The 27616-nt window shown below is 37.9% G+C and overlaps 1 protein-coding gene across 4 annotated transcripts in view; it reads left to right on the forward strand.

Annotated features, from left to right (window-relative positions):
- The window catches only part of CPED1 (cadherin like and PC-esterase domain containing 1), a 269600-nt gene that overhangs the window by 19980 nt on the left and 222004 nt on the right, over positions 1–27616 (forward strand). For 3 of the 4 annotated variants that reach the window (XR_004682084.1, XM_035020998.1, XM_035020996.1), the window contains exon 2: positions 7662–7845. The exons of the other annotated variant lie outside the window; for it this stretch is intronic. Coding sequence is in view for 2 of the 3 variants with exons in the window: in XM_035020998.1 (XP_034876889.1) it covers positions 7662–7845 (184 nt within the window). In the remaining variant the exon portion in view is untranslated. The remainder of the gene's footprint in view (positions 1–7661; positions 7846–27616) is intronic. 4 annotated transcript variants of the gene reach the window in all.

The raw sequence follows: 27616 nt of genomic DNA on the forward strand, positions 1-27616 counted from the left end.
TCCAACTAGCTACTTAAAAAGATAATGAGTAATGTTGTATTACCTTCACTTTTCTCCTCATTGCCAGTTATTTCTTATTGCGTCCGTGAGCATATTTACCATTCACAGTAGAAAGTACCTATGGTGCTGACCTTCAAGAACTTCCTCTTTTAATTTCTCTGCCCACCTTTTCCCTCCCTCTAAGAATGTTCTCTCTTCTCTCATTTTCTTTCACAAGCAACGTTCATAACACATACAAGTAACAGCATCTAAAAGAGCTCCAGGGTTGTTCTTTAACACTTTACCCACACCAGAGATTTTATCTCTGCAGGGACTTACCTTGCATTAGATTTCATTCACTGTTTATTGCTCCGCCCACTAAAAAGTGAGCTCAGTGAGGGATAGAGCTTTGTCAGGTTCTTCACTGTTACATTGCTCAGAGCCTAGCACCATGCCTGTCATATAGAAAGTGTTCAAAAATATTAAAGAGGTAAGTGAGTGAATGAATAAATATTGCGAAAGAGCCAAGGGGGAGGGGATATGAAGGATCCAGGCGAAGGAGAAAAGATGGATTAAGTTCTCAGGGATTTGAGGGTAGAAATTGGAAGGAGGTTTGTTGCCTGGAAGAAAGGGGGATATAGAATCCAGAGAATAAACAGAGTGATTAGCCGTGGATGAGAAGAGGACAGGTTTCTTCTATGGAAGTCAGCAGAAAAGGGGAAATGTTAGTTGTGCTGATAGGCTATGGGTTTGCCAAAACAGAGGCTATTTAACCCAGTGTGTTTCCTTCTAATAGTGCTAATTACCTCTGTGAGTGGGAGGCCATTATCTATAGAAATAAGAAGGTAGCTGGAGAATGGGAAAATTAGTCACTATGGAGAATGTGTGAGAGAGAATTGACCAGGGAAGTATAGCTGGATGGTCTGGGGACCCCGAAGATTGAACTGGTTTTGCCAACCAGAATCTGTCCATCCAGGCACTTTTCTTCAGAGCTCTCAACAACCCAGCCCAGGTGCAGGACAGGCAGGCTACTGAGATCTCTGGGTCTCAGTTTCTGCAGCACTCTAATCCTCCCGATTTTCCTGGCATGTCGTAATTTATTATAACTAGTTGTTTACATCTGCTTTCCTTGATGGGCTGTCAGCTCTGTGGGGCCAGGGACGTGTCTGTCTTTTCAACCACTGTGTGCCCAGCTCTTACTTGCTTGAAGCTCTACCGTGTGAGTGATGCAAGTGGAGTGGAACAAGGGAATTTAATATACTGGGTAGGGAGTTATTAGAGTGTTGGGCCATGGAATCTGAACTGCAGAGAAAGGAGGTAAAAAAGAGCTAGGAGAAAGTTGGCATTCCCAACACTGATGTGTTGGGAATAAATGAGAAAAGATGGAAATAAATGAATCCTATCAGAGAATGGAGTATCTCCTTTCATAATTTCAGAGGTGGGGGTGTTTTGGGGACCACAAAGTCCAAGATGTAGTCGTTGGAGTGGGTGGTTGTAGCGAAGAGCAGGAGAGAGTCATTAGGGATGAAAAAGTCATAGATATTTTATGGCTTGAGATGCAAATATCGAAGCTTTCACTGAGATTTTTCTAGTTGATGTTTCCACCAGATAGTAAAATAAACACATGTTTACAGATAATGAACTCATACTTTGCATCCATGCATTCACTCATTTGCTCATTCATTCATCCATTCCCTCTTACTTAGAACCTGATCGTAAGCTATAAGTACAATGACTGAAGCAGACACATCTAGGCTTTCATGAAACATACAAATTTGTGTAAAAGGCAGATATTAAACAAGTAATATATAACTATAAGTTGTGAAGAGTGCCAAAGGGAAAGATAGATTGAGAAATAGGTGGTGATGGATTTGGGGAATAGCTATTTAAGTGGGTACCATTTCATCAAAGCTGTATTGGGAATACATTTTTTGTATTGAAATTTTATCGTTTTTGTTTTTCTATTATTGTTTAAAACTTACATAGAGGCACAGATGAGCAAACTTGCCTTTCATTGGTTGTTCATGGGTTACAGTATCCCCAAGGTGCAGTTTGGGAGTGCAATCAGAAGGTGCTCATCGTCATGGAGTAGGTCTGAGAAGTATGTGTTCCTTCCATGATGGGCTTGAGATCCAGTTTAATCAGTTGTGAGATAAAGGCAGAGGTTAACTAAAGATTCCTTTGGGTGAGGAACGTTGTCATGAGGCTCTGCTTGCATATCCAGGGTTCCTAAACTGTCCTGTAATTACAAAAAATTTTTAAGTGGAAAATGTGTAGCATATGCTTCTGAGAAAACTCCATGTTATTTCTTGAATTCTCTAAAGTAAGTACAGATTTCACCACTGGGTAAAAAAAAAAAAAAATCCTATTTTATTCTTATAATGGAAAAATTAAAACATAATTCACTATGATAGACTCAACAATATTTCTAAAATGTCAAAGATCTAGACCAGCAAGGCAATTTGACTTTTAGTTATATATAACACACATCCAAGGTCTACTATATGATTTGTATTTGAGCATCAAAATGTGTCATAAATACATGGCTACTTTAATAAATCTAGAAAACATTTCTCTGTCATGTGAAAAAAAATCCAAGTTTTATTTTTCATCCTTACTATATTTTAAAGAGCTATAGTTCCTGCTTTTGTGGTAAGTCTTGGTTGAAGATTTTTTAATACTGTAAGTAACTGAGAAATAAAATTTTATAATATAGCTCTTTATTTGATTTTTCTACTGCAAATTCATTACTTTGCTCAAACATTTAATCTTATTTTTGTCATTCTTGCTACTATTTGAAATTCTACTGAAATAAGTTTCTTAATACAAATGTTCACCACTTTCTATTTATAGCCAAGACTTATACATGTTGAAAAAAAGATGTTTGTATTCCTCCATTCAAAGACTATATATTATGTGCCCCTTATGTGCCCAGTAGTAGTCTTAGGTTGGGGAAAGAAAAGTGAACAAAATAGACAAAATATATGGTTTCATTTACCCCCTTTTATGGTGTGGGGAGACAGACAATAAACATAATAAATAAATTATATGTTTGCATTAAAAGTTGATGAGTTGGGTGCCTGGGTGGCTCAGTTGGTTAAGCATCTGCCTTTGGCTCAGGTCACGATCCCAGGGTCCTGGAATTGAGTCCTGTGTCAAGCTCCCTGCTCAAGTGGGGAGTCTGCTTCTCCCTCTCCCTCTGCCCCACCCCCCTCCTCGTGTGCTCTCTCTCTCTCTCTCAAATAAATAAATAAAATCTTTAAAAAAAAGGTGATGAGTCATATAGAGAAAAACATGTATCAAGATATATGGAAACATATAGTTTATTGCAGAAATGCTTTTTATGACAGAGGCCAAACTGTAGTAATTGTAAAGCTTATAGAATTCTTTTTTTTTTTTTTTAATATTTATTTAGAGAGAGAGAGTGCAGGGAGGAGGGGCAGCGGGTGAGGGAGAGAGAGTCCCAGGAAGACTCCATGCTGAGCATGGAGTCCAACGCAGGGCTCGATCTTAAAACCCTGAGATCAGGGCCTGAGCTGAAACCAAGAGTCAGATGCTGAACTGATTGCACCACCCAGGCGCCCCCTAATGCTTATAGAATTTTTAATGGAAAATCAGAGTTACAATATATTATTATTCAATTTTATTAATAATTGATATCATTTATTGATGGAACACTTTGTTGGACACTTTCATATAGCAAACTAATTTAATTCCCCATACAACTTCATGAGGTAGAATTTGTTACTTCAGCTATACATATGAGAAAACTCTGATGTAGAGAGATAAAACAACTCTCCCCTGTGGATGAAGCAAGAAAGTGGCAGAGTCAGAATTCAAATCCAGATTTTGGATCCCTGGTCTTCCTCTGTTCTTCGTCCACATTGCTGCTTCTAACACTTCAGGTTGTTTATTACAACATTCTGTCTTTTGCTTTATCTAATGTGGTATAAAAGTTTCAGATTTTGAAGTCTTTCCAATAAAAATAGTAAGTGTCCAGATTTTTAAGATTTATTTATTTGAGAGAGAGAGTGTGAGAGTGCAAATGCGGGGTGGAGGGGAGAAGGGGAGGGACAGCAAGAGAATCTTAAACAGACTCCCGGCTGTGCATGGAGCCCCGATGCGGGGCTCCATCTCATGACCCAGAGATCACAACCCTGAAATCATGACCTGAGCTGAAATCAAGAGTCGAATGCTTAACTGACTGTGCCACCCAGGCTCCCCAAAAGTGTTCAGTTTTAAAATAACTTTCATAGGGGCACCTGGGTGGTAAAGTCAGTTAAGTGTCCTACTCTTTATTTCTGCTCAGGTTGTGATCTCAGGGTCATGATCTCCAGGTCGAGAGATCGAGCCCCATGTTGGGCTCTATGACGAGCATGGAGTCTGCTTAAGACTCTTTCTCCCTCTCGCTCTGCCCCTTCCCCCCTCTCAAATAAATCAATAAATCTTTTTAAAAATTAACATAACTTTCATATAGTCTGCAAAGTGATTTCTGAGGGACAATTTTTCAGCTCTTTCTAGAAGAAGGGAGAGAGAGAAGTGACTTGGGAGTTCAGAATGTTAACATCCAGTAACACTCATTCATTCCAAAGGGCTTCTCTTCAGGGCTGTGAGTCTCAAGTTAAGTTGTTGTAGTAATGGCCAGGTTAAATTCTTCCACTAAAAATATATCTTTAGAATTGTAGGAGTAATCAAGAGCTCTCATTTCCCAAAGTGCTGCTTCTAGCATTTGATAATCCCACATTTATTGGTGCGGTTGACATAATTATTCACGTAGATTTTATTTCACATATGCAGTGTGTGCACCTGTTGTTGGACCAGTTAAAAGTGTTCTTTCCCCTTGGTCTTGGGCCATTTTGCTGATACAGTGTGTTATAAATATGACAAGGACAGGAGCAGTTTGTATTACAGGATAATACAACATAATTTGACCGACAAGCTCACTTCCCATTATTCCTGTAGTCTGAGATGCAAGTTAAAACGTCAGTCTATGTTGTAAAGGTCATTAGAAAATATGGCCAGTAATTTTACTTTATTTACAGTATGCTCTATGTAAGACACTCTGGTAAGAGCTACTGGCCGGTGGGGGGTGGGGGGAGGGTTGGGTGGAGGAGGGATGTGTCTTTCAAAATAATAATAACGTAAAGTTTGAAAATACACTGTCCTCATGTGAAATCACTGCTCTACTTGAGCCAGCTGTAATAGAGAGGAGCATCCTGTGATTACGAAAGAAAAGAATGTGAGAAGGGAATTCTGGCACTGTGCATTTCGCCTGAGTGACACTGATATATTTGGAAGCATCTGTCTTCCCTTGCACCTAGATGCATGTTTGTTTATTTTGGCCTCCTGTGGGCTGCTAGTCCCTCTAAGTCCTGTGTACAGAGGCTCAACCTGTTTTTTACTTCAAAGGCTCTTTCTTATAAGTTTACTGTGACAAACAATGATATTGGCTGGGAAATCATGTCCCAGTCTGCAGTTAAATTTTTGAGTTTAAAAAGTTTCCTTAACAATCAATCAATCAATCATTTCATTATCAATAAAACACAGTATCCTTTAACAAGGGAAAAGATGTAATTAATCATGTTTGCCCAAAGTGCCACACAGGGGAGGTGTGATTAGCTAGTGTTCTATTCCTTTCTATTAAATCCATCACACACATATTAAATGCCTATGTTACCATGTGCCAGGCAGAGCTTAGACTCAGAAAGAGTTTTCTGACTCTTTGCTCTTTATATTATTATTTTAAAAACCCATATATAGGGGCGCCTGGGTGGCTCAGTCAGTTAGGCATCTGCCTTCGGCTCAGGTCATGATCTTAGGGTCCTGGGATCGAGCCCCACGCCAGGCTTTCTGCTCTGCAGGGAGTCTGCTTCTCCCTCTCACTCTCCCTCTGTGTTTTCCCTCTCTCTTCTCTCAAATAAATAAAATCTTAAAAAAAAAAAAAACCCACATATGTAGTATTTCCCATATACCAGGCACAGTTCTAAGCCATTCACAGATAGTAACTCTTTAGTCCTCACTGCACCCATAGGAGGAAGGTATTGTCCAAGGTCACACAAAGAGTGCTGGTGGAACCAGAGGATTCAAAGCCAGCAGTCTCTCCAGAGTTTGTGTTCTCCTGCACGGCACTCTGCTTTGTCTATTCATTTACAGATGGCAATAATTTGTATGCAATGAAAACTAGGATATGGTTCCTGACCTCAGAGGGTTTATAATCGAAATCTGTTTCTTCTTTCTTTCCACCCATATCTTCAAAGATCTTGATAGAGCACTGTGGCTCATTAATTTTGTAGATATCTTCATTTATTAAACATGTACTATGTGTACATGTGTACTGCCTGTTAAGGAGCTCACATCAGGGAGAGATGCACACTTCCTTTCATAAGTGCTAATGGAAGGGTGTATTTCAATGAAAACTTTCCAAAAGAGGTGATGTTTGATTTGGAGCTAGTCAGATGGACGAACGGAGAGAGAGAAGAAGGAATTTTAGGTAGAAGGCACAGGGGGATGTGTATGAAAGAACAGGGTGGGATCAGGAATGGGAATAATTAAGATTGTGGTATGACCAGAGAAGAAAGACAGGGTTTAAGTTTGAATGGCCTTGTGTTCTTTGATGAAGATTTGGAATAGATTCTATCAGTAATGGGAAGTAATGAAGAAATTTAAGTAGTGAAAAGACATGGTCCATATATTTTAGATCTATAAAGTGGACAGTTTGATTCAGAGGTACCCCTGTAAATTATTTGGATTCCCGGTTTCATTTTTTTATCTCTTTTCCCTCATCATCCTCCCCCAACTCCTTTGTCTCCTCTCTTTGGCCTCCCAGTTTTTGCTCTAACCCCCATCCTTTCTCATCACTCTTGGTAACAAAAAAATGTCTACTTTATTAAGGTTTAATCTCAAGTTTTCAGGAAAATACCCAATGTCGGCTATTATACCGTATAATGAACTCAAATATCAGCATTCTTTCTACTTGTCAATTGGAAAATTCCTTTTGTTAGTGGAATTTCAAACATCGGTGTGAGAAAGAATTTATTTGGAGGAGCAATAAACTATGGAAGGAAGAACCTGGAATTATGATACTCTTCTTCGCGGACAGGGAGCCACCCTGCCATACTGAGGTGTATTCCAATTTTGCTGCATCATGATTGAGCAGCATTATGTATCTCCAAAGAGCTTGGAGCTTGCTTCTCAGCTCTCCCCATTCCTGAGCATGTCCTGCTAGCACAAAATCCATCCTTTCTGAGTCGGTTTCCTCTCCTGTGTTTACCTAAAAAGCACTGTTAGAAGATAATGCATCTGCAAATATTTTATACAAGCACAATGCAGATGAAAGGCATTGGTATTAATTTATATTTTCAGCTAGAGTTGAGCTCTGTATTTCTATGTGATAGTATTCCTCTAGGACCTCTATATTTTAATGGCCTAAAATTTTCATCTCTGTAATAGTGAGAAAAATTCAGTTCACCTTCAGTTCTTGCATATGAGGTCGCCTTTGTCCTTGCCAGCCTTTCAGAGAGTCTGTCTTTCATTTCCAGAGAAAAACTGACAGGATAACTTTTGGAATGGCCCTTGATTTGCATTAATGATGTCCTTCAAGGACAGTGTGCTACTTCCTCCTCTTGAATTTTTATGTCTCCTTTCTTTCTTGTTTTTGTTTTGTTTTGTTTTGTTTTTTTTAGATGGAGAAATCAATAGAGACACACTTTGGCAGCCATGACAGAAGGGCCATACTCTACAGGCCTCCTTCCTTCAGCAAAACAGAGCTTCAGCTCCACCAGCACATTCTCACTCAGCATCGCTATATGGTTGTCATCGCTGAAGAAAGGCTCGGTGCTGGCCTTGGGCTGGGGCTGCTAGAAAAAGGTCAGAATAAGAAGTAAATACCCAAGTTGCTTGATATGTAATGTGAAACACTTTCTAGAGTGTGCTACATTCTTTCCCTAAAGAAATTTATAAAAACAAATTTTTGCCCATGATCAACTTTCTTGCATCAAAGAAAACTTGGCTCCTTTTTTTTTTTTTTTCTTTTTGGCTTCCTCTCAATTTTTCTTTAGCTATATTTCTTTATTCCTGAAATTATTTTGTTTATATTTTTGTAGCATTTTGGAGTTGCATAGTTCATATTTAAATGCTACATAAAAAATGTTTATGTTTATGAGCCTGAATACATGTTCTGCCCAGCACCAAACTGCTCCATATTTTAAGAAAATTGCCACTTCATCTGACTGCAAGTGGAATGTGCTGGAAATTGTTTCGAGAAGCCAGCTTAAATGTGATTCACAGATTGGCTCTAAAATGCGAAAGAAGTATGGATATTTATCACACAAACTACTACTAGTCAAGTACTTTTATTTCTGTCATTTGAAGTGAGAAATAAAAGACAAGTTTTTAAACAAGGTATTTGAAAAGAAAGTTGAGGAGATGATGAGGGTCAGAAAGGGCAGTAGCAATAACAGCTAACGTTTCCCGAGCAGATACACTCCACCTTGCTCTTTCAAGAGCTAGCTGATGCCACTGAATGAATGAGGTGAGGGGAACAGTTAGCCACCATTCCCCTTCACCATGTTCACCTTTCGCTGCACTGGCTGTGAAGGTGCAAGCTGCTAAGCCAGCAAAGCTGTTGGAGGATAGGGCCCAAAAAGGTACACTTCAATGAAAACAAAGGTTCTAAAAACCTGCCGAGTATGGGCCATGAGGACTGGTCTTCAGGAACACCATTTGCTGGGCCCTGTCCCCTAGGAGTCCTATGGTAATCTAGAGCACTGGGCTTCTGGAAGCAAATGAGAAAAATCAAAGGGCAGGTGAAAGCTCTGGAATATCAAAGAGGGCTGAAAATGAATTTTAGAAACTGCATTGTGCTTGGCTCTATTAAGAAGGACCAATTGAGAGTTCTGGAGCATCCATAAATGGTATTGTCAGAAAAACCATTTATCCGTGTTAAGGAAAGATATAAAATGTTGAGTCTCCCTCTCATCCCATAAAGCATCTTAGCCCATCCCTGCAGTAGGTGATTTTGTACCCACCACCTGCATGCCGGGAGCTGTGCACCTGCAGGCGTGCACAGCTCCGGCCGTGATGACACACCGCTGGGTCCGAAACTGCTGTGTTCTTCTGCCTCCCTGAAGCTGCTCCTGACCGTGCAGGGGCACAAGGTGGGTTCTCCGTGCATTTCAACTTCAGTTCAGTTCCAGTCTTCAATTCTGTCCAGTTGCAATTCAGAAGGAATACGTCTGCTCTCTCCCTTAATGTCCTTGGGTCAGTTTTACGCGGAGGATGACTTTGCATCTTCCAAATATCAAGAAGAGTGCAAAGACAGCCCGAAGGCAATAAACTCTGGCAGCCAAAGCAGCTGCTGGGCCCAGCATAAGATAACGAGATGGGTGTCACCAGACTTTGTCAGTGTAAATGCTGATTTGGCTCACTTACCCCATATTCCCTCAACTTGTAAAACATCCACTTCCTCATTCTTTCTTGGTTTCTTCGACTCCATCTAATAAGATATTATTCCTGGATAAGGCCTCAAGAAGGGTAGCAATTTCATGAGTATGCAAAATTGACTTTTGGTTTTTCATCCAATTTTATAGTTTTCACTGTGAGGGCAACCTCAAATACCTGAAATAAAAAAGTTCTGTGACCATAATCTAACATTTCCTTGATTTTCTAACATGTAGGAAAAAAATCACTTTTTTATTGCAGTTTATTTTCCATGGCCACAGATTTAATCTCTAAATTGTGTTTGCATTGAGGCACTCACTACAAAAATATTTTCTAAAGATTTGATTCTTGTCCAATTCGTTTTTCTTTTGTTTCCCATATTCACCTCATGCTTACTTTACCATATGTACGGCAGCAGAAAGTATGATGCTATATTTGCGCATTTAAACTTAATTTCTCCATGGTGAGCATCTTGAGGGAAATGGAAGCAATTCAGAATGATCGGGAGACCTACCCCTCCTGTCTTTAACTTTGCTGTTGCAGCTTCTGCTCTCTGCTAAACTGAAATTTGAAGCTACTACATTAAAAAAAAAAAAAGAAAATAGGTACTAACACAAATGTTACTAAGTGCCCAGGAGCAGATTTGAGACATTTATAAAATACAGGCTTGGTTGGAGGAAAATAAATACAAAATAACATTTTCCTATTCTACCTATCCATTTTACCTGCTTTTCTCTCCTCTTCTGATCTGACCCCAATCAGTTCTACTGACCTCTTTCTATGCCATCGTTTGAAGCAGTGGCGGCCTCTTTCCAGCCTGGAGCTACTTTTTTTTTTTCTTTTTTAAACTTTTAAGGCCAGAAATGGATAAAAATCGAAAAAATAAAAGGGTCATAGCCAGGCAACATTCCACTATTATTAAGGATAATCTGTTTTTGTAGAATTTGGGCTTTATATTTTATTAAGCTTTCCTACTACTTATTTAGTAAACATTCCTTGAAAGGAAAAGTAAACAGTCTCGGGTTCTAAGTTAGAATGTGGGCATTATGGTTTTTTTCCCTGGTTAATTCCATTCTAGTGATATAACAGAAGTCTGTGACTCTATCCTGAAAGACAGTAGGGCTGCGGGTATGCAACTTCAGGCAAGTTAGGTTCTTTGAGCTCTGGTTCTCTTACCTGTTGAAGGCAATAATGATATTGCTTCATGACAGTATGTGGTGAGAATTTAGTCACTTTGTCCACCCCATCAGAGTTCTGGGAGGAGACGACGTAAAGCCCAGCCACTATTTTTTGATTCGATAGTCTGGGAGTGAGGCCCAGAAGTTTATATGTTAAAAACAGACACATATGATTCTGATATATATCCCACTGGGGCACACTATCCTAAGGGATATACTGCTGGTTCAAGACATAGCAATCTCTAGACTTAATTCTGGGAATAAAACAATGCAAAAGTCTGCTTGCTATAATGCCATTGTACTACTTAAGTATTAACCGTATAGGTATTTACAAGCATTTAATCTTTAGGCTGATTTTGAAAACAGTAAGAGGACAATTGTCTTTACAGATGTAAGCCTATAAAACTTAGCGGCACGTAAGACATATACTTTATAGTCCTTCAGTCTCCTGCTTTGGAAAAATATATCTTATGTCCCTGCATTTGTAAGAACATATAATTCTCTAAAGGAAAAGAGAGAAGCACCCACCAATCATTGCCCTTCACTACTTAGTAATCAGTGCTTTAGTCCATGGAATAGTATAGTAGCCTAAAAGAAAGCAGATGTTTTCCGAAAGATCTTAACCTAGTCCCATGGTAACATCCAAGTAGTATGTCGTCCGTGAGACCCTGTCTCAGTAGGTTGTATCATTGGATCAGAGTTATTTCTGTATACTTGAGGAGTAGTGCATATTTATCAGTTTGCTCTTCACTTCTGAATACACCTTGCACTTCTAAATTAAATGTATTATATAGTCCCTGTGAAAAACAAATGCCAACTTGCTACAGAATTGGTCATTCTTATGGTTTCAAATTGCTCTTGTTTTTGTAACGTGGGGGTTTTACATGGAATGTTTTTTTAAAGAAACACAAAAAGTGGAAGACCATATCGATTTTCTCGCCACGGTTTGGCAAACGATGGTCCGCTGGCCAAATGTGGCCTGTTTTTGTCAACAAAGTTTTATTGGAATGTAGCCACACATTTGTTTCCATACTGTCTTTGGCTGCTTTGTTTTGCCATAGCTGAATTGAGTAGTTGTAACAGAAATGGTATGGCTCTTACGGACTAAACATTTATTGGTCCCTTAACAGAAAAAGTTTGCTGACCCATGTCGCTAGATTAATACTGTGTCATCTGATCCCATCCCAAGCTGATGGTTAAACTCTAGGACTGAGATAGTTTAGTTTTGTAACTTATACCAAACCTCATTCAAAAAGGATTTGATGGTTTACAATAAAACATATAATAATAACATTACTAAAATGGAAATAGAAAGGGCTCAGTCAGGATGTTCCTCTTAGTTACCATAATTGAAGCTTAATTTTGGCTTGAGCCTGCAAATACCGAGAGCAACAAGGAAAAGAATGGAAATTTTACTCTCAGAAAGAAGGGAACATGAAGTTCCTTCCCCTAACCACCCACATGCCCTAGTATATTTAAAACACGTTTCTTGAAGGGATTATTAAGAAAACAAACCTAAGTTATGTAATGGGTCAGGAGGCAGATGAAGTGGATGTCATATCTTAGTTCATACAGCAACCTTCCAACAGGAGCTGAGAGTATAACATTACAGCATGGTATGACAAAGGCATTTCTAGGAAGGGCTAGAGTTAATATGGTGATAGCGTTTATCGATATTTGTATTGATATTAAACTTGATACATTGTGTTCTGGAGAATGCCATTTTAAATAATGTTGCTTCATGGTTTTTTCCCTCCCTAATAAGGACACTGTAATTTATCCAGCTGTGTTCTTGGGAAGCACTATTAAAAGATATAGTTAATAGAGCGAGAGATACAGATCACTACTTAATGTTGTGGAAAATATATTAGAGAAGAAAAAACCTATTTCCTTCCCTGCTTATAATTTAATAGTTTTCTATCCTCCTATATTTTTATTTACATTCACTTTCAGTTTCGAAAATGTCCAACACATCCATGTACAATTTGAAATTTAGTTTAATTTTGAAGGTTTATTTATAATGGCTACTTGCCAAAAGCTGTTTCTGGGGTTTGTATGGAAAAGAAGCAACTACTACAGATCAAGCTTAGCTCTTGTGATGGAAAGCATATTTCAGGGTTTTTTTTCTTTAGTTTATTTGTATTCAAGAAGAACCTATAAGGAAGTTGAGATTTAAATTACCCATAAGTAAGAAGAGCTTAACCACAGTAATTGCTTTCTTGGGGAGGTAGTAGACTGTGGTAATTAATAAGAATTAAGTTTGGAGTAAGATCAAACCTGGGTTGAGTTCTAGTGTTACCTTTAATGGTTATATAACCTTCGACAAGTTACTTAACCTCTCAAAGCCCTAGTTTTCTCTGGGAATTGATTGTTTTGGATTGTTCTATGAATGCCACATTATGGGCACTCCAGGAATGGGAGATAATATCATTACTTCTGTCAAGAACTAATTCCAGAGAGGAGATTATGGAGATTCCTTTCTGGGGAGGTACACTTAAAATGGGTTCTATATGAAGAACATAGGGGTGCTGCTAATAGATATTTTGTAATAAATGAACTTGATAGGTGATTTCAAGACCCTCTTTATCAACCTACATGTTCCCATTGAAAGGCCTGGGTTTTAAACCCTCCTGAAATTCCAACATATAGTCTCCTGGACCATTCCCTTGGGAAAGACCCCTCATTAAGAAAAAAATCTATAAGTTCCTTGAGGTCAGGGACCATGTCTGTTCGTCTTATCACTTAAAACCATGCCCTCCACCTAGAGGCACACAATGAATATTTATTGAATACAACTGAATAAATGAAGATAACATAGTGTACCAATATTTGAGCCCCCCCTTTTTTTTTAATTTGACAGAGAGACAGCAAGAGAGGGAACACAAACAGGGGGAGTGGGAGAAGGAGAAGCAGGTTTCCCGTGGAGCAGGGAGCGCGACGTGGGGCTCGCCCAATCCCAGGACCCTGGATCATAACCTGAGCCGAAGGCAGACACTTAATGACTGAGCCACCCAGGTGCCTCAGAGAATTCACATTAAAACTTAATTGATAAGCCTTCCATTTTTATGTAACTTTATAGGTACACTGATATTCTACCTATGCTCAGATCTGTTCTTATATAAAGGTAATTCAACTACAACTATGGTAGTATATAGGGCTGATATTACCTGTTGGGGCTTTTAGTGCTTGTGTCCATTTTTCAGAGTTCTTTTCTTCTTTTGCTTTTAAGACTCCTCTGTCACATTCACCAATGTTACTGTCTGTTGATTTTGGAGGAGGATGGATGAGTTTAGTTCTAGGCATATTTAGTCGCAGGTGCCTTGAGCTTTTCATCTGAATGCATTTACCAAAAACTGAAGAAAACAGAGAGGCCAGGGCAGGAGATGAGAATTTGTGAGTTATCTGCCTAGCGGTGATGACTGATTCACTGAGGGTTTAATATCCCATAAAACAATGAAACACATAGCATTACCTAACGAAATTCTGTCCAATAAAGGACACGTGAAACTAAGCATATAGCTTTTGTGGCTTGTGGACATAGAAAGTATTTAGGGTCAAGCACCCATCTTGTGATTTAGGTCCCATTTGTGTCCTTTACAGCACGCTCTTTACTTCTTTGCTTAGCATAGTGTAAAATATTCATCTTTATGTTCTTCCAGTCCCTTGCTTTGGAAAAATGTATCATATGACCCAGGGATTTTATAACATGCACCTTCTCTACAGAAAAAGAATCACCATCAAATTATTCTCTTTCAAATCATCCAGGTCCTATTTAGTTAATCATTGTTTTAGTTCATAGAATGGAGTAGGGGCCTAAGAGAGAATAAATATTTTCCAAAAGTTTTTAACTTGCTCCCAGGGTAGAGTCTAAGTAATATATGGTCTAAGAGACTCTGACACATAGTATATTTTATCATTGGGTGAGAATTATTTACGTATACTTGAAGAGGGCATATTTCTGCAGTTGCAGCTGAAACCAGCTCTGCAGCAGGCACAAGAAAATGGACGGTTCCAATTGCAAACAGTGTTTCTGGGAGGCCCTGGAAGTAGTTGGACCAATATTTTTGTGCCCCCACTGTTTAACGGGACACTTGGGTACAAGATTTATTTGTAGTAACTCTAGAAGGCATAACCAGAGCCAATTTAAGGATGAACATTTTATCAGTCAGAGTTACCCAGCAGTGGAACTGCCCATCTCAGAACCTAGGAGGTGTTGTTGGCATGGCATCAAGTCAGGGGTGCTCCCGAGCACTTGATTTATAACTCAGGAGAATGAGTAAAATCACCACCCAAGTCTTTTTCAGGTCGGCACTATAACATTTGTATGCACAGAATGAGGGAAAGTAAGACAAGGTTTTAAACCTCATCATTCTAAGGATTCCTTTTCTTTAGTCTTTTTAGTCTCACGTCCAAGGGCGGAAGAGAGGAATGGTGAGCAAAGGAGTGGAGAAGCATTGGTCTGGAGGCAAAATCCAGGGTGATTCCCCTTTGGCTAGTAGTGCATGTTGATAGCAGATGCTTCTACTGATCCTTTAAAACAGCCTAATGAACTCCTCTTCTTCTCCTTCCTTCCTGTCTGCAGCCTCACACCAGCACCCCTGCTGCTTCCCTGAGTTTAATATGCTCTATGATTACTTAGCAGGAAGACGAAAGAGTAAAGGTCACATTTAAAAGGCACAGTGTGTTTTGCCTTGTCAGTATTTCACCAAGAACGCCTTTGACATACGTTTTTTATTATGCAAGGAATAGCTTTTGGGTGATATCAGAAGTGCTTCTGTGCCTTTAGTTAATCAAACTGGGGAGAAAAAAAAAGGAAGTTGAATCAAAGAAACTTACTGGTCTGCACCCATTCTATTTTATTGTAGTATGACAGGCAGTAATTGTGTGTTCAGGTTTATTGTTATTTTCCTCCATGCTTATAGAATTACTGATGTATTTACGACCAAACAGAATTTGTTCTTTAATTGGCACACTAGGGCTCAAGGAATGTTTATTTAACCTTAACTCAGTTGAGTTGTTTATACTACAGAGACCCGAGTTCAATTTACTTTAGTTTTTGAAAAAAGCTTTCTTATTTATAAAAGTTGAGCTTCAAGTGACCTCCCCATTCTGATGTTTCCTTTACCCTCCACTGTGCAAAGAGAACAAAAAGCCAGTGTCTCATTTTTACTCCAAAGAAACTAAACTGCTTCCTTAAGTGGGTTAGTTCTTACCATTGAAAATGGTAACCAGATGTTTACTGAAATCCCCAGCATTACTCATTCAAGCCTAGCTTCCTTCTAATCGTTTGATCTTTTTAAGTTTCATAGAAACCAGATTGGGTATTTAAGTTTTCCAAAGCTGGGAAATGTTTAATATAGCTTTGAAGATACTTTCTCTGAACTCTTTCTTTAAATGCCCTTTCTGCTACTTTTATTTTTTTTTAAGTTACGGCATTAATCTTTTTCTATTTAACCATATTATAAATACATATTATACTATTGTTTGGCTTAGTGTGAAGGGAAAAATTCTTGCGGGTTTTTTTCCCTTGGCAGATATATATGGTTGCTTTTGTAGAACAACAAAAACTACATGTCACCTAGTTTTGACTCAGTTACAAAATTAATAGCCAAATTCAGTGGTCAGTTAAAATATTTCATTTCAGACTCCAGGTAGCATGGATTCCCTCTGATCTTTTTAGATCAGTGGTTCTCAAACTTGGCTGTCCATGGAAATCCTCTGAAGAGCTTTAAACTCCTGCTTCCTAGTTTCTAGGTCCAGATGTTCTGATTTAATGGATCTAGAGTTTAAAATCTCCAGGTGATTCTAAAGCACAGGTAAATTTGAGAACTTTGGTTGATGTTCTATGTTGTTTTCATCTCAAATTAATTTTTATAAGTACAGTTGGCCTTTAAACAACACAGATTTGAACCATGTGGGTCCACTTATACACAGATTTCTTACAGAACAGTCCTATAAATGTATTTGCTCTTCCTTATGACTTTCTTAATAATATTTCTTTTCTCCAGCTTGCATTATTATAACAATACAGCATATAATACTTGGAACATACAAAATATGTGTTAGTTGACTATTCATGTTATTGGTAAGGCTTTCGGTCAACAGTAGGTAATGAGTAGTTAAGTTTTGGGGGAGTTGAAAATTTTATACAGATTTTCTACTCTACAGGAGTTGGTATCCCCTCACCCCTGCATTGTTCAAGGGTCAACTGGAATTTATTTCATGTCATTGTTCTTTTCATATTTCTTTAGAATTAAAGACTTTTTTTTCTTTCAGAAATTAGACATTTTGTTTGGTTTTGCCATAGACTAAACTATGCTTCGAATGACAGATTTAATTTGTAAAAATAAATAATATTCATATTATATTTAGATTAAGGAAAGACTCCAGGAAAGAAAAACAAACTGTTTCATATGGAACTTTTCAAGTGATGACAGAGTGTGTGGATTGACTACAGGGAGTTTGGGGACTCCAGATATGGTGTGTTTACTATACTAGTTGTATTATCAGATTTAGATGCTTGAAATATTTTAAACATTTCCCTCAATTTGGGAGGAGTTTGGGAGCATCTAACCACATTTTTGAGACTGCCTCTTCATTTTTTACCACTTTTGCTTTCTACTCTCCATTTTATAATTATTGTAAACCTCCCCAATCACTTCCCTTTGAGACTTGACTTTCCCCCTGGAGAATTAATTAACTAATTAGTTAATCATTATTCATTAATATTTCCCTTTGGATATTCTCTATGATTTTTCATCTTCCTTTTAGCTAAAGTTGCTTCTTCCTAACAGCATCTCTTTGTGGATGTCTAGACTACAGTTTGGGAAACCAAAACTCAAGAAAAAGTAATCTCTCTCTGATTAAGCCTCAATAATCTGACTCCCCCCCCTTAAAATAATTTTTTTTTCAGAATTTACCAAGAAACTCCTTTTTGTTACAAAACATAGTCACGGTATTTATGATTGTATTAGTTTTGGTATGAGAGCAGATTTGAGCCTGAGTAGAATATCAGTGTTCTTCCAAAAGTTATGTAAAAATTTTTTAAAAACTGAAATTAAGCTTTAATGCGAGGCAATTTCTCAATTTCCTTAATCTTACTTAGCAGTGATTCCCAAACTTGGTAAAATGTGTGAATCAGTGGAATAAACACCTGTCCTAGCAATGTCTAGGTCCCACTGGGGCTAGAATTTTCTTACAAACTCTTTTCTCCCTTAACTTCCTTAATGCTGCCCTCTCCTGCTTCTCCAACCCTTCTGACCCTTCTTCTCTATGATCTTCCTCCAAATATGGACATTCTCCAAGACATTTATCTGCAGTCTTCTTTTTTTCCTCTATCTTGATATTTCCTCAAGATATTTTTCTACTCTGCAGGTTCAATAATCTCCTCTGGAGAACAGATTGGTGGCAGCCAGAAGGGGGAGGGGGGACTAGGCAAAATGGTTGAAGGTGGCCACAAGGTACCCACTCCAGTTAGAAATAAGTTCTGGGGGGCGCCTGGGTAGCTCAGTTGGTTAAGTGTCTGTGTCTTCGGCACGGGTCATGATCTCAGGGTCCTGGGATAGAGTCCTGCGTCGGGCTCCTTGCTCAGCAGGGAGCCTGCTTCTCCCTCTCCCTCTGCCCCTCCCCCCACTTGTGTGGTCTCTCTCTCAAATAAATAAATAAATTCTTTTTTTTAAAGATTTTATTTATTTGACAGAGAGAGACACAGCGAGAGAGGGAACACAAGCAGGGGGAGTGGGAGAGGGAGAAGCAGGCTTTCCGCTGAGCGGGGAGCCCGATGCAGGGCTCAATCCCAGAACCCTGAGATCATGACCTGAGCTGAAGGCAGACGCTTAACAACTGAGCCACCCAGGCGCCCCTAAATAAATTCTTTTAAAAAAAATAAGTTCTAGGGATGCCATGTACAGCATGGTGACTATAGTTAATAACACTGTATTTTATGTTTGAAGTTGCTAAGAGAGTAAATGGTAAAAGTTCTACACACACACACACACACACAAATTTGTAACTGTGTGATGATGAATGTTAACTAGACTTACTGTGGTGGTCATTTTACAATATATGCATATATTGAATCATTATGTAGTGCACCTGCATCTAATATAATGTTATATGCAATTATATCTCACTAAAAAAATCTCCTCTGTAGATATAACCTCTGCATAATGTTGAATCCTAATCTGTCTTCTGTAGGCAGAGTTTTTAGAGAGTCTTGATTTTCAAGTACCTGATAGATGTTTTGGATTTGTGTGTCCCACTGTCTCAACATGTAGCAAACTACACTTGTCCTCTTCCACCCCAGTAACGTCTGTCGTTCTGCCGGCAGGTTTCTCTTGCGAGTACTGCGTTCCCTCAGCTCCTCATGTGCTAAAGCTCATCTTCTGGTTCTCCCTGTCCTTCAGCTGCAGCACACATTAGGCATCTGGGCCATGGCTCCACATTTTGTGCTTCTCATGCTATCACAGTGGCAATTAAATACTCGGCCAGGTGCTGGTCTCTGCTTTTGACAGTACACCCCCACCACGACTGCTAGTTTAATATTACACAAACATGGCTCTGCTTACATCACTTCCCTATGCAGAAGTCTCCAGTGACATCTCATTTCCTCCCAATCAGAAGAGGTATTTCTTGGCGCGGCATTCAAAGCTTCCCATGCCGGCTGTAGCATGATTCTCAGGCTTGGCTTCACACCCGAATGATTCAGGGATCTTAACAAAAGTCTATGCCCAGGCCCCGCTTCTGAAAATTATATCAGAGGAGGAGAATGAACCTGGACATCACTCTTTTTTTACAGGGCTCCTAAGTGATAGTAATGTGTGGGCTCCCTGCTATTGGTCTACTCACCTTTGCCTGATCACATTTCTAAGCTTTGTGATTTGCATTGCTACTGAGGTTTTCGGCTCTGAGGATTCCTTCCTGTCTGCCATTTCTTAAAATCTAAATTAATTTGTAAGTTTACCCATGAATTTCCCTCAAAGTAGAAATGGTAAACAAGTTATCTGAGACCTCATCACACATGATTCACACATCTCTGAGGCCTAGAGTGTGTTTTGTGTTATATATTTTTATATTTTTTTGTTGTGTTCATCTCATCTCCCCTTCTATATTATAAACTTCTTGTAAAGCAAGGAATGTTTTATTTATCTATTTACTCTGCATAAAACAATGTCTTGCATATACCTCGTAGGCACACAATTAAATGAATAAGCAGTTGAAAAAATAAACCTGCAGATATACTAAGAAAATAACTGAATCTTTCCTTCTCATATTCAAGCACCATTTGCTTCTTAGAAAACTAGGGAAAAACTACTTAGTGTGATAGGATATAGCTGTATGGTAGAGCAAAATGAAACGTGCTCCAGGCTGTGTCTGAGCAAAACCAACTGAAAAACGAAACTCACATACTCTTTGCCCTTAGTGACGAATTCTCTATAACCTTGTTTCAGAGTTGGTCAAGCCGGTGATGTCTCTGCTTTCAAGGAAAGAATTCCACCAAGAAGTTAATAGTAGTCTTGTAATAATAATAATTCTTTTCAGCTCTTTCTCTAAGGAAAAATATACAAGTCATATGAGAATCTCATCATCTGTGCAACAAAATGGTCTATTTAGAACAGGGAACTTTTAGAATTTAAAAAATCTTGTTTAGCATTCCACCTCATTATCAGGGTGACCAAACGAGTGATTAAGGGGTATAAAGGGCAGAGATGATGCTTGAGGTGCCCTGCTTCCCTAATAGTGAGCTCTGTGTTTTGTACTTATCAGAAGGTAAAGGGAATCCCTCTCTGGATGGTTGTTTAAAGGGCATAGTTTTGGCAAAGCACAAGCATAGTACCTACTATTTGCTGGGCCCATGATTCTCAAATTTACTATGTATTGGAATTGTCTGGAAGACTTGTTAAGTCACAGATTGCTGAACCCTTTTCCTAGTAGATCTGACCCAGTCAGTAACAATGGGGAGGTGTGTTAAGAAATAAGAAATTCCCAGGTAATGCTAATGTGCTGGTCCTGGACCATGTGTTGAGACTACTGTGCTGGATACTTCTTTATTACAGTTTTTCTGTGTTTCCTCCAGAAGCACAAAGAAGTTCTGCCTATTTGCTCTTTAAGTAGTTAGTGGCCAAATAATTCCTCATTTGCCTTGCCAGGACTCTGCGCCAATCTTCCACATTGGTGAGAAGCCCTGCTCCTGAAATCAAATAGATGCTAAACCCATTAATTATAAGTTGGCATGCAAAGTCGTGGTACATGTTACCTTAATTCTTTATAGTCAAGGCTAGTGGCCCATTTAAATTGATAGCAACAAGCAGCTGCATTTAAAATGTCTTTGGACATGTTGGGCTTGCTTGAAGATAGTGGGATTGAGGTAAAAACATAGACATATGATTTATCCCAAATGGTAATTCTATGCCCCCAAGGAGCAGCAAGAAGGTACTAGGGAAAAGAGGAAGGCTGCCTTAGGTTTATTGGCAACGTGAAACTGTGACTAAGTTACCTCATTTCTTCAGAAGCCTTTCATTTTACAGAAGATGAAGATTTTTGGACTGGATAATCTTTAGGATCTATTCCAATTGCAAAATACATAAAAAGCACAATAAAGAATGGAGGATATTACCTATAAGGCCACCCACAAAGACAGTTAATTTTGGGACTTGTTTCTTTATAAGTTTTTTATACATTTTACACAATTTTCTAGCTTGCTTTTTTAGGATACTATTTATTAGAAACATAGGCCATAACATCTTTGTAAACATTATTTCAGTGGCTATGTAAGATTATGTTATGTGGATGTATTTAATGTTTGTTTAATATGATTTTCTTAATCTTTTCCACATTGTTCAATATTTATGATGTTGCCATTGTTTTGCTGTTGTAAATAATTCTTGTATATAAATTCTTCTATATAAATCTTTGTCTACATTTCTAATTCTTTTCTTAGCACAAATTTCTAAAATTAAAACTATTGAAAGGAAGAATGAGGGTGCTTTTTGAGGCTCATGATTCATGCTGTCAAAATTCTACCTGAAAAGGTTAAAAGCATTTCCCATTAGACATGCAAAAAGATTCCCATCTCACTAAACCTCACCAATATCAAAACTCTGTCATTTTAATAAGTGAGGTTGTTTTCAGAATGAGAACTTGACCTGTTGTTCTATGGAAGTATGGCACGGAAATCCAAAATCACAGCTGTAGTATAAAACAGATTGTTTCTGTTGGAAATTGGTACTTGCATCACAGTAAGAATGCTGGGAATGCCAGAAAGGCAGGCACATTCCATGGTAATCTGAAGGCTCATCCAGATAACCAACATATCAGGAATAATGAGTGTTTGCATTTCCACTGGTTTGTTTGCTCAAGGATTTCTATTCATTATTTGTCCATTTTTTGGAGAAATAGCATATTAAAGTTTATCAGCAAGACCTTATTTTGTGGGTACCTGAAATCTCTAACTCATAGCTACACAGCATGATTATTGCATGCTGAGAATGATTTTTATTTCTTGTCTTATGGAAAGAAATTCTATTACTTTGTATATTACTCATCAAATACATTGAGTATTTTTAAGGTACTCTTTGTGATACCAGAGACATTTTGAATTTTAAAAATGATCAAGATCCAGATTAATTTTCCATACATTTTTGTCTCTGTATAACAGTTAATTGACATTTTATAGTACTATGAAAGATATGTAATGTGTGAAAAGACAAATGTCATTTTTCTTAGAGAATAATATTTCTTTACTTGGCTGCAAGTGTGCATATCCTAATTACATTTTTAGAAAATAGTCCCATTTTCTAAGATGTCCCATGTTTATGGTAGAATATTTAACCAAATGTTTGCAAATACAAAGAGGAATGTGAAAAGTTAAGTCCAAATCCCACCACCCAGAGATAACACAGTTAATGTTGTGCATGTTTCCATGCATCTCTCCAAGAACGGCCCAAGCGTGCGCGCGCGCACACACACACACACACACATACACATGAACACACACACTTGCATCTTACCCTTTTGCCTCCTGCCTCTTTATACGATAGCTTATCCCACATGTTTTAACAGATAAAATGTTAATATTCAGATATTCTGATAAAGCTTTGCCATATCAACATAGGCTTAAAAATTTGAATAGATTTTCCTATCCATAGTTTTAAGTTTGTCTTTTTTGATTATTAACTAAATGTGCTATGATATGCACTTTACCTACATTAGCTTATTGAATTCTCACTCCTAGTCTGTAAGGTAGGTATTTCTGTTTCACAAACGAGGCACTGAGCAATGCATCCCAGAGCTGACACAGCTGAGATTTGGCCCACGACTGTCTCTCTCCAAACCTGAGTCTTTTTTTTTTTTTTTTAAGATTTTATTTATTTATTTGACAGAGAGATAGAAAGCACAAGTAGGCAGAGAGGCAGGCAGAGGGAGAGGGAGAAGCAGGCTCCCCGCCAAGCAGGGAGCCCAATGCGGGGCTTGATCCCAGGACCCTGGGATCATGACTCTAGCCGAAGGCAGCTGTTTAACCAACTGAGCCACCCAGGCGCCCTACCAAACCTGATTCTTTAACCACGATAGCACACTAGTTTCTGCAAAGTGTGTGAAAATTTTTGCTTCATTCTTTTTTAGTATTTTATTATATGGAATACCATGGGATTTTTACAGAGTCCTTCTCGATAGATACTTAGAATTGTTTCAGCTAATTGCTATACAATACAACTTTGCTATTTATATTCATTTATATTACATTTTGGAGATCTAAGTGTAACACTTAATTATTTGGCCGATGGTGAAAATAATAAAACTGTGGTTCTCCCTGCCAAATCTCTCTACAAAAGGATGGTTCCTATTTTGACTTTCATCACCAGTGCCAGTTCGCAATCTTTAAGGGATAGATGTTAACATGTTTTTTAATTCAGTGAGGTTAAAAATGACACATCAATTTAATTTTTTACTAAAAAGGAAGTTTTACTTGCACATCAATTGCAAATATTTTTATTATGCTAAATGATGTTTTTTTAACTTCATTTTTATTCATAAAACTTTTTTATGCAAAGCATTTAAATAAGAAGTTTATAAAGGGGTGCCTGGCCAGCTCCTTTGGTAGAGCATGTGGCTCTTAATCTCGGGGTTGTAAATTCAAGCCCCAAATTGGGTGTAGAGATTACTGAAAAAAAAAAAAAGTTTATAGAAAGCATATCCAAATAGCAAAACAAAGAAGAAAAGATTGTGAAATTCAGAAAAGATTACAGAAAAAGTTTAAAGTATAAAATATCACTTTACATTCATAGAATTGGCAAAACCCAAAATTGGTGATATCACCTATTGCTGGTAGGAATTCTGGGAGTGGAAGCTCTCATATCTTCCTTGTGGAAATGTGAAATCTTCTAGTCTTCTTTTGGAAAGCAATCTGGAAAAATGTATAAAATTTAAAATACTTACACTTTTTAAGCCAGCAATATTATTCTTGGGAATCAATTTAAGAGAAGTTAAAGCATCAAAACATAATAAAATATGCATGTAAATCTAAAATTAAGAATGTCAATAAAACAAAGAAAATGATTTTAGATAATAATCAAAATAAAGAAATGAGATTACTATATGAATTTTGGGTAGTAAATAATTAGAAAAATAGCAAATATGTTCCAAGCATCTCTGGAGAGGTGGAAAATTAATGTTATGAGATAAGAGTACACTATGATTTTGCAGGATTCTGTTAAAAATCTGTGGGATAAATTATACCTGTTAGATGCATAAGAACAAGTCACATGGAAAGTATGGTACACTTTAATAATACTTGGCATAGTTTCACATTGACCTAAATATTACTCATCTCATGGATAATAGAATTATTAGCCTCAGGAGATATTTCCAATATCGTCTTGGCTTCTAGGAGCAGGGCCAGTTTTCAGAAAATTGTGAAGTGGTTGAAACTTGTCTTAGGTGGTAGACCTGTTTGTCCATTACCCAGGTGCCTCCTTACCTAAAGCACCCAATTTAGGGTGCTATAGAGGCTGGCCTAGTCGGTCAGGTCTCACCTACCACTTGAGGCTTGTTGCTACTCACTCATGAGAATGTCCATTTCTTCATCATTTGTTCCTACTGTAGCAAATGTACCTTACTGCCAGTGAGAGAAAACTGCTGAGCCTGGTTCTAGATAATGTGCATGAATTTTAACAGAAGCCTACCCACTGATGAGGTAGGTCCTCCCTTTTCCTTAGATTGAAGCCACTGAGTGTCTGTCCTCCTCTGGTAAAAAGGCCTATTGAAGAAACAAAGGGGTAGTAAAGAGTTGGAAAAGAAGATTATTCACTGTGTTTCCTAAATTACACTTATATCACTCTACACAGAAGCCTTAAATAAGAAGCTGGAAGATGTCGTATTTTGTTTCTTGAAAGTTCATCTCCTAGATCTGGAAGCCTTAAATAATAAGCTGGAAGATGTCGTATTTTGTTTCTTGAAAGTTCATCACCTAGATCTGGAATTTATCTGCCTGTGTATACCTTCCACTCACCTATTTATTCATTAAACAAATATTAATATAAAGCTCGTCAAGTACTAGGCACTGTTCTAAGCACTTTACGAATATTAACTCATTTAAGCCTCATAACATTCTCTAAATGTTAGTACTATTATTACAACTACTTTTTGAAATGACCTTAAACAAGTTCATTAGATTATCTATTGCTTGATTTGAAAATGGAAGATAAGACTTGCCCCATAAATATCTTACAGAAATATATGATTGGGTTAAATAAATCTCCAAAGAGATTGAAAATAATGTATTATGAGCAGGAGATGTGTAATCCTAAAATACTTGTTGCATTAAGTAATAAGCCATTGAGGGAGTTGGTTCTTTTTCTCATGTTAGTGAATTAATTTTCTTAAGCCTTAGTTCTCATCTGTGCTGAATTAGTGTGGAATTATTCTTAGAATAAATTTTAAATCAATGACTCCCTCCTCCCTCTCAGATTGCTCATAGTCCCCAGTGCCTTATTATAAAATGTTAAACCAGACATGACTAGGTTGCATTCATTGCATTTTAAAGAAATCATGCAAAATGACTTTTAATAAAACAGGAAGAAGGAATAGTATTTGGTTAAATGAAGTGTCACAATGCTAATTATACACTAAAACCTCCTGTTCCGTAATGTGGAATTTGGTATAAGGAATGTCTGTCAAAAACTCATGTCAAGTACTTAAGTAATAAAAGAACTCAGTTTAAAGCACCAACCTCATAACAAGTATTAGGAGTAGGACATTATATTCAGGCATCAGGATATTTCATAAGTGACACTACTCAAGTTATAGTCAAGACATGGTTATTAAGCAAGGACATCTACATTTAGAATGTAACCATAGTCAAGACATGTTTTTTTTTTTTTTTAAGATTTTATTTATTTATTTGACAGAGAGAGAGACAGCAAGAGAGGGAACACAGCAGGGGGAGTGGGAGAGGGAGAAGCAGGCTTCCAGCCGAGCAGGGAGCCCAATGCGGGGCTCGATCCCAGGACCCTGGGATCATGACCTGAGCCGAAGGCAGACACCTAACGAACTGAGCCACCCAGGCGCCGCAGGACATGGTTATTAAGTAAGGACTCAAGTTATAGTCAAGACAAGGTTATTAAGCAAGATCTAATACTAAGATTACTTGCCTGAGGTAGTGTTTGTCAGGTCTTCCGCTGTTATTCTTTTACTTCCACTTTCCATACTGTACTCTTTGGAAGGATGGCATTATGTTCAGCTCACAAAGAAGGATCAGGAAGTTGTGCCCCACCTCCTTGAGTTTGCAGTAGCTCCATACATTATTTGGTATTTTTCTACTCGCAAGGTTTATCTCTTCTCCCCATTTATTTATTTATTTATTCAGATCATTGGTTTATATCACCATGGACTCATGGGTAGTTATTTTATATTTTGGGTTATAATCCAATAGTACTTATTCTGTTACTCAAATTGTTACAGTTTTGGCTATTGGATCCTGGTGTCCCTTTGACATACTTCCATCATTGCTTTTGTTTGTTTCCTTGTTTGGTTTTGAGCTCTTCCTTACTTTCTGGCACAGTGATGCTCTAGGCTCATCTTGTATATTTACTACTCCAGGCCCTTGAATCAGCCATTTCTCCAAGGACCTGTGGTTCCTTTTATTGAAGAATGATGTTAGAAACCAATATCTAGGCACAAGGTGTAGTCTGATTTTTAAAATTGCCGCAGTGTTCATTTCTTTTAAGGTCTTCAAGCTGGTGGAAATTCCAGACATTTAGAAATTTGGTAAAATGCTATAATGAGAGTTTTATCCCAGACAATAGTCTTGAAAGCAGTAAAAGTTTAAACACACGTTCGATTACACTTGAACAGCAGCCTAAAGAAGTGCCCTAAAAATCTTTAAAAATACCATTTTAAAAAACCTATGGAGCTTTCTAAAGTAAACGTTTCTTCAGTTTATTTCGTAAGAATAAACTGATCTATTTCCTTTCAAACTCTTCTTGATGGAAAATTTCTTCAGAGCAGGAGTCTTCTTAAACTTTTGCAAAAGTTTAAGCATAATACTGGTTTCTTGATCTTATGAGTAAAGCAGAAGAATTTCAGGAGCTCAAAACTCCTCACAGAAATGATCTCATTGATCTTCACCACCTCTCACAGGGCAGAAAGAGGGTAGACAGTGGGACAGAAAAGCTTGATTTCTAGTGTGGGTTTGGAGCGCCAAGGGGAGAATGGCTTAGAATTTCTCTGTGGTAAAACACAAAGTTTTTATCATCAGCTCTTAAAGGGTAAGGAGCCAGAGACATCACAAGCAAAGACCCGTGACCAGACTCTTGGGGTAAGGAAACAGATTTAATTAGATTTTGTGACCATGTTGTATAATCATTGAAGATCTAAAGGTCCTGTATATATGATTTCTCTTAAATTCTGAAAATCGCAATAGTCAACCCAATAAACATCTACTGTCTACAATCATCAGTGTTAGACACAGGAACGGGAATGGTTTTTGTCATTAAAGAAAAGTCATGAATAAAATTTATTATGGG

The sequence above is a fragment of the Mirounga leonina genome, unplaced genomic scaffold (genome assembly GCF_011800145.1).
Source record: "Mirounga leonina isolate KUSES-001 unplaced genomic scaffold, KU_Mleo_1.0 Mir_174, whole genome shotgun sequence".
Taxonomy (NCBI): Eukaryota; Metazoa; Chordata; class Mammalia; order Carnivora; family Phocidae; genus Mirounga; species Mirounga leonina.